Source organism: Mobula birostris, chromosome 7, assembly GCF_030028105.1.
Source record: "Mobula birostris isolate sMobBir1 chromosome 7, sMobBir1.hap1, whole genome shotgun sequence".
NCBI classification, from domain to species: Eukaryota; Metazoa; Chordata; class Chondrichthyes; order Myliobatiformes; family Myliobatidae; genus Mobula; species Mobula birostris.
In genome coordinates this window covers 50417823-50426110 of record NC_092376.1, presented here as the reverse complement: position 1 = coordinate 50426110, position 8288 = coordinate 50417823, and the positions used below count along the sequence as shown (strand labels likewise).

Below are 8288 nucleotides of genomic sequence, written 5' to 3'. Positions count from 1 at the left end.
CAGTACATCATTAAGCCCATTACTGAACTGACAATTCTTAGACAATCTCTTCAGTTCAGCCACATAAGATGAAATGGACTCTCCTGCCTTTTGATTCCATTTAAGAAACCTAAAATGTTCTACAACCAATAATGGTTTTGATTTGAAATGTCCCTGCATTGCATTTATGATAGCAGCAAAGCTCATTTTGGTTGGCTTAGATGGAGCAGTCAAATTTCTAAGCAAACTATATGCTGTTCCACAAATTACATTCAGCAAAACCGGCACTTGTATCTCATCAGCTATTTCATTTCCTTCAAAATACTGCTCAATTTGTTCTGTACACCACACCCAGTTATCTTTTGTGTAATCAAAAGCATCATCTTTCCAAAGTAGCCAATCATTACTGTAGCTTTTTTAAAATTATTATCACCCAGTACTTTCTGTTAATGAACCCATGTATTTCATCCATTTTCTGCATTATTTTAACTCAACCATCCTCTCCTCCTTCCAAGGAAAAAATGTGCCGCACTTTTAAAAAAAATTTGAACATCTCTTTCTCCCCTTCCAAAGAAAAAATTTGCTGTGCCTTTTTTTTAACTCAAATGTCTCGCTGCACTTCAACAAGTAGGTCATCATCTCGGATTCATTTTAAAACTTACTCATCACCACTGTTATGGTTTATAACTCCAAACATAAAACTAATTGAAAGAAAAACACAGGAGCCTGGGAAAATGTGTACGCTTAATTTCTTTTTAGTAAGGCGGCACTTGCGACATTGTGGTGTAATGACATATGCCATTCACGTACTTTTATATATAATTCGTAATGAATTACGTAAACAACAAAGAATGCTTAATCAAACAATATATTTACAGTATTACTGAAATAAACATGTTCTCAGAGCCTCCTTAAAAATGTAATATTGCCCTATCCAGTCATGGGAATCCCTACTCAGGCTGCCGAACTTCAGGTTTCTTTGACTGGGGCAGGTTAAAGCTATTACCAAGGATGGAAGGGAGGAATGTGACACACCCATTGCCACCCACCTAGTTGCCCTGTCAAGTGCTTCCTGTTCTACTCTTGCCAGAGTCTACAGATCCCTCACTGGCTTCATCAGCCACCTCAGAGATCCCCGAAACTGGAATGTAGGCAAGTTATCCTCATGTGGCCACAGAATAGCAAACTGGTAGTTTTTTAACCAAAACAAGTATGAGTGAGTAAATCAACCATAAAGCTAGCAAATAGTAAGTGTTTATCATCATAAATCCTCATTGTGGCCTAACCATTGGTTACTACTGTACCATTTTGGAATTGCAACACATCAGGGCCTACAAAAACATCTAAACTCTATACAAAAGTGTGGACTATATTTCACTTTTCATTTATATGAACTTTGTGGAATATATCCGAGCCTGGTAAAATTTAATGAGTTGATAAATTGACACTACTTTATGTACTGATGAAGGTAGTTCTGGTATGTAGAGAACAAAGTAACAGAAAACAATAAGAGAGTTTGGGTGTATATTTAATTACAACAAAGTGATACATGAAGGGATGCTATATTTAATCTTTAGCCTTATGAAAATTCACTTCAATATAATGTTGAACTCCACAATTAGAAATTAAGAAGGCCTAAATCTGTGACAGTTGATTGATCAAGGCCAAAGGAATATTACAGAATATTTCTAAAGTGAAGACAATTAAGTTTTTCATTTCAAGATAAGGCAAGAAAGAACAAAAAGTAGAAAGCAGACTGTTCACTGTACAGAAATTGAAACAGTTTGGAATTTAGTAGTGCCATTTATATGTGGGAGTACATTTGCATTGACAGTTTTAATCAAAACTTTCTTTGAAGTACCATTTGATAAGTAAAGCATTTATGTACCAACACATTATATTAAAAATAGCATAGAGGTAGCTGTAAGAACCAAAGGGCATATGCCATCCCATATTTCTGGATTTCAGATCAGAATAGTGTGACCCAGGTGAAAGACCATAAACCATAGTACCAGACTACAAAGTGTCATAGAGAAATATTGCTTAATTTACACTAATCTTCTATTTGAATAATGACGACATTCTTGATGGTAGTATTGTCAGTGCCATGTCATCTCATGCAGGTCCACAAATGGTCAAATTGTATTGAGTTGTAGCTCACTGCACCCAACAGTTACAGGTGTACATGCATAGTGCAAAGCTGACAATGTGGAGTGACTTTATTCTTTGTTAGGAATTTCACTCTTCACAATTGTGCTCCTAAATCATAAAGGGATGACACATGCCCGTTCAGATACATTACAGGGGGTAAGAATAGGGCATTAGGCAAAAGAAGAAAAGTAGAAAATAAACAAGAATTCAAGCAAGTGATTTCCTGGGTTAAGTTATCTGACAGTAGCCACTGAACGGTTAAAGAGGAACAGAGCCATGACAGACTGGCACAATTTATTGTAAATGATAGTTTTACATTGAAGACAGTTTCTCATTCCTGATAGGATTTAACAAGTAGCCACATAAGTAGCACAGTCATCAAAACCACCATAAAATTCAAGAAGAGCTCTTGTGTGGATCTACTCATTCTTGCTGTGCTTAAGTAAGCAGGATGACACAATCAGATCCTTCGAAATAGATCACTTCGGATGAGCCAACACTTCAGACTAACGGCAGGCTGGATTTTCCTCCACCGCCCTTCTGCTTTCAGGTAGTCTGAAACAAAGATTACATAAATCTTTCCTGTTTATTATCTCTAGAGTATTCTAGTGGAATCGTTAATTGTTAAATTGAGAAACTCAACTTTCTAATATCAGCTCATTAAAAAGAACAAAATGCATTGAAAACAAATCCCCTGGCCTGTCTTTTGCAATATAATTTCTTCTTGAGCTATTTGTTGTGGTTGACTGGAAGGTATAATATGCAACTCTACCATTTTAATTTCAGGGACCTAGGTGTTCTCACATTTCTCATCTGGTTCCAGGAGCCCTATCTGAAATGGCCTTGGATAGTATCCACAGAATATGTGCAACTACAGCATAAAACTGTTCACAGCTGGCAGGAAACTTGTATTCTTACTCAGCAGTTATAAGTATCAGTAGCATTGAAAAGAGTGAAAAAATAGAGCTTCATTTGATCTTTAGAAGTTGGAGTTTGACATGTTGCTGGAATGATATTAACTACTCAGACGAGAAAGACCAGCACTGCTTCCAAACTGTTTTATGTAAAACCTGGCATTTCTCAATATTAGCATTAAGTTTCCGAACCAACTGAGAATAATGAGCCTGTGAGCTCCTTGGTACAATCAAAATATCCCCAAAAAGAAAATATTGTGACTTTGCTACAGTAATAAAAAGAGCTTTACCATAGTTAATATATTTTGAAATCTAACTACAAAATGTGGTGTGCTGGGGCAGTGGCATCAACAAGGGTGATGCCACAGATTCAACAAACTGATTAGAAAGGCTGGCTCTGTTATAGGAGTCAAACTGGACACAGTGGAGCCTGGGGTAGAACAAAGGGACCTACGGAAAATCCTGGCAATTCTGGATAGTGTTGCTCATCTTCTGTATGCCACCTTGGCTGAACAAGGAGCACTTTCAGTAATAGACTAAGACATCTGCAGTGCTCCAAAGAGCGCTAGATGAGGTCATTCTTACCCTCTGCCATTCGGCTCTATAATGAGTCAATCTATATTCGGGAAAGTGATGACCTCCTCCTGTCAGACTGTTATTAACCTCTGTTTACCAGAGCTCTGTTTAATCTCTGTTTTATTTTTAAAGGTAACCTATTTTTTATTCTTCCTTACTTCTAATATTTGTATATCTGTGTAATCGTAATACAGTACTACTGAGACACTGTAATTTACTTTGGGATCAACAAACTATCCATCTATATGTCTATCTAATTTCCAGCAAATACAGTATAGAAGCCTATACTGGTCAGACTGTTTCTTCATGATATTAACAACCTTGAAATTCAGCCTTTAATAATAATAAACTAATTACATATCTATTGTAGTTTTTTTCTTACATATTCAAGCATAACAAACATGATTATAATCAATTCTCTGTACTTCTGGACTGTGTTCTGCAACTTTGAAGCGGTAGAGTAGCATCACGTTACAAAAAAGCCTAATTTACACATGTAACTAACACCACTTCCCAGAGCATTTGGCTTTAAGAGATCAAACCAATTTTCAATCCGTGGTCTAAAAATACACTAATACTAATTGATTAAAATAGGAAAAATAACAACTCTAAATAGTAGAATGTTTAATAATATGATACTTTTTGAATTAATGTAGACATTATTCCTATTTATGGTTATGATTCCTGTCAACTTTAGAAGGAAAGTATACATACACGCCTCAGTCACAAGATCTCAGACTTCTATTTAGATGGGGCACTTAGTGATGAGAGATGTGAAGTAATTGTTTCATTAAGCCATTTACATTTAAACCATTAAACATTTTTAAAACATCATAAATTTTCATGCATTCTCTTGATGTGGAATAGCCTTAATCAATTTAAAACTATCCTTGATCATTTGAATATTAGATATCCTTAGCCATTATAGTCTAAAATATTCCAATTTATCATTTGCATAAACAAATCCTATCATATTGATAGATTTTATTAAAAATGAATTCATACATTGAAATATAATACAAAGTCCACCCAGAAAGGTCTTCTGAATAATATATAAACAGATATAGCAGTAGAAAGAATGTAATACAAATCCATAATTTTAAGGATAATATTCAGTCTGCTGAAAAAATAGTAATTGGAAAAGTACTATGCATCCGGAAGAAAAGTATATTGGCAATCAAATATTTTCACAATATGTGTTGATATATGTTGATTAGCCAACTTAAAAGTTTGATTCCTAACTTTAGTTCCTGTAAAGTAAAATCCAAAAAGTAGAGAAAGTTTGGAAGTTTGGAGAGTATTCAGATGTTTGCATACACTACCATCACATTCTTTCCGATAAATGCAATAGAAGTCTTATTTAACTCAATCTAATAACCTTTGTACATTAGCTAAAGGTTTCAGTAATTTTTTAAAAAATACATTTTTGGAAAGATGTACAAAGCCTGTAAACAAAATATCTGTTGTTTGACATACTACTTCACAAGCATTTGTTTCATTCTTTACCTTTTAGAACAAATTGCGGCTATTAATGCTTTCTGGGCCTGGGCAGGCAGCCCTAGTTCATTCACTGCCTGTCTTCAAGTGCTGTCTGGACAGAGAGTCTCCGAGTGGGATCTAAGTACTCAAGGAGAGAGAAGAGCACCATATTTTTGGCAATAAAAGTAATGATGTCACAAGTGGGATGGGTCAAAGGCTTGGTGGTTCTCCGTATAACTATTACTCAAATATGTACTATACATGGTGCCATTAACTCAAAGCGAGTGATAGAACAGGAAATGTTAATACATTTTATTTCGAATAGAGTTTTCAATAACACAGATGTCAAACGATTATTAATATTAACGTAATCTGTAAAACATTTATTTTTTTTGATGATTAAGGCGCTCAAGCAGGTTTCATACATCATTGTCTTGTCTGAAATCTTGAATCTAATCGATTGAGCAAACACAGATATTCAATTCAATATTCCCAGAAAATATGTCTAGTGATTGCAGTGTGGTATTAACTTGCACCTGTTAGCATCTCAGTTTTGTACTGCCTGCTCTTCAACATGATTGCAACTTGCAGCCAGTGCTAACCTCAGAATACCCCAAATATTTTGAGTTGTTGTTGTTCCTCTCTGCACCTTGTGGTGCATCAGATGGCAACCTTGCCATTTCTTTAGCATCTGTCTGTTATTTTTTACAAGACCGAGTTGATAGCTCAACACTCAACGCAGCATGGATGGAAAACATGCAAAGAATCGCCTGAATTCGAATCTGGGACCACTTGCCTCAAAGTCCAGTGCAGATACCACTACACCACTGGCCGGCTAAACATTTTGAGTGGCGAGTACAAAATAATGGCAGTCTTCGAAGAGAAGCACACTTTTCAGGGACAATGGTCCTTAATGAAGCCTAATGTTCTACTTGCTGATCCATGCTAGGACCAGCTAGAAAAGCTCATTCTTGAACACCCTGAGTACTTATGGCCTGTTCTCCTTCTCTCCTGTTACTTTTCCAGCAATTTGCCTACTGCTCAATATCATGTACTGTAGAGAGCTTGCCTGTGCGCCCTGGACTAGGAACAACTGGTTTCTGCAATTACTATGAAGCCATATTTGTTAGCTACAAATACTCTGTGGTATTTGGTTAAGCTCTTTAAAAGCTCCAGAAAAAATCTATCTACAGGTATTCCTTCTCAATATGTTACTATCACTGGAAAACTCTGCACAAGAGCACAATGGAAGTACCATCACAATAAGCATTACAGTGTTTAAGAAGGCAATGCTGTATCAGCTTCCTTAAGGTAGTTTGAGATGCTCATTGAGTGCTTGCCTGCTAGTACCTCCTCATTAATGAATTAAAATAAGACAAATATTCCTCATTTCACCGCATTTCCCAATTTACATTCTATGTATTTCATGGCCATTAATAACTAGATCATCATTCCCAACCAGTTTTATATATCCAGGCAAGATTATCAGCAAAAATCATTGTCCAATCAGTCTTGCGCATGCAATTAATGCATATCTTTGCTTATCCTACACATTTCTACCCAATACTTTCAATGTTGCAGGAGCAGAGATACTAGGATATGGCTTTTTTTTGTAATGGAGGAGGTCGAAGGTGCCACAGAAGGTCAACTATACTTATAGCTGCTGTTGAGCTGGCGGAGGCAGCTGCAGGATGCACTTTTCTGCCATGAGTGAGACCAGCTGACAGACACTTTCATACATGGACACTGGTGGGATGTGTAATACAATAATGGATGTGCCACTTAGAGGAAAGATGACAAATGTGTGCTCTATGAAGAAATTGCCAAACCACTGCCTGTTGCCTATGAATTGTAGTAAAAATCTGATTGCTGTGACATCCCAAAGCTGTTCTGAGGAATGGCTCAGATCCACAATCACAGCAGTGTGAGCATTTATGGAAGTAAGCTGAATTCACAAGGTGAAAGCTGAGCTTCCACTGCAGTATTTAGATGTTATACAGTGTGATTTTATCTGCTTTGCAATAGGACCTCAGCCCTTAGGCAACACTTTCATCCATAAATGCTAAAACAGCACTGACCATCATTTGGTTTCTCCTGCTGGAAAAGATGGGCTCCAGATGTCCATGTGCAACTTTGGAGTTTGACTCTCCTACGCTCCTTCACACTCCACTCAGACGTGACAAGGATTCAAACAGTTTGATGTGCATTCTTTATAGGCTGAACTATCGTAGTTACCAATTGAATCTCCTGAAACTGAGCCTCAGTATTGTCTTGCCATTAATGGAAATCCATTTAGTATATAATAACCTCCTACTCAAGCTTCAAACCACTTGTGCCTGGTGATTCAATTTATATGGATTCTACATCCAATCCACCCTCTACAGTGTCTCAAATCCTATTACCTTAGGCGGACACAGTGGGTGACAGATCAGATGGTTGGTGCCTCCTTATTTCTTTTGTTGCTCAAGTACAAGGTTTAAGCTTTCAGGAAGTCATAAAACTGAAAAGGAAAACCTAATTGAGAGGTTCACATTGTAGATCTGTCAGTTACTTGGTGAAATATCAAGCACGTGATCAGTGGGATGGTATGCGCAGGTGCCTTTAGATTTGTAAAGCACCTTACTTTCTAAGCTACTTGGCTGAAATGTTATTTTGTTTTCAATGGACAAATAAAGCATCTGTAAATGCAAACCCTTATTTCTCGTCCCTTCTACATTGAATAGAATCCAGCACACTACTTCTTGTATATGCCGATGCTGACACCTGTCACTGTCAGCTATGCCTGATATGCAGCCTTCTCAAGTTCTCATATTGCTGGTTAAAATAAACATCACACAGTGTTGAAATGAAACTACTACATTTCTGTGGTTTAAGCATCAGATTCACTCTCTTTTACTTCTAGAAGGAACTCCAACCTAATTTCCAATGGAGCCCAAAACTGCAGTTGTAGCAGCTGGGTACATACTTTATGTGTCAGTTAATGTCCGCTCAGGCAGCAGGCCATTTGTAAGCTGGTTCTTGATGTATAATTTTATGGACTGGCTCCCAGTGTTACTTCTGCTTAGTGAGCTACAGAGCAATTAAGGCTTGGACTAAGGGTGAATATTGGCATCAGTTTCATCAACAATGGGAAGAAACAACCAACCATTTTAATGTCAGAAACATTGCACGCAGGATATAGTTGTACAG

At 37.0% G+C, this 8288-nt stretch overlaps 1 protein-coding gene across 1 annotated transcript; it reads right to left on the bottom strand.

Moving 5' to 3' along the window:
- Positions 1-763: 763 nt before the first annotated feature.
- LOC140200188 (sarcolipin) lies at positions 764-5227 on the bottom strand. The gene is made up of 2 exons (XM_072263116.1): positions 5127-5227; positions 764-2685 (listed from the first exon to the last, which is right to left on the bottom strand). The coding sequence occupies exon 2, from the start codon at positions 2555-2557 to the stop codon at positions 2462-2464; it is 96 nt and encodes a 31-aa protein (XP_072119217.1). The 5' UTR covers positions 2558-2685; positions 5127-5227; the 3' UTR covers positions 764-2461.
- Between the last annotated feature and the right edge of the window lie 3061 nt (positions 5228-8288).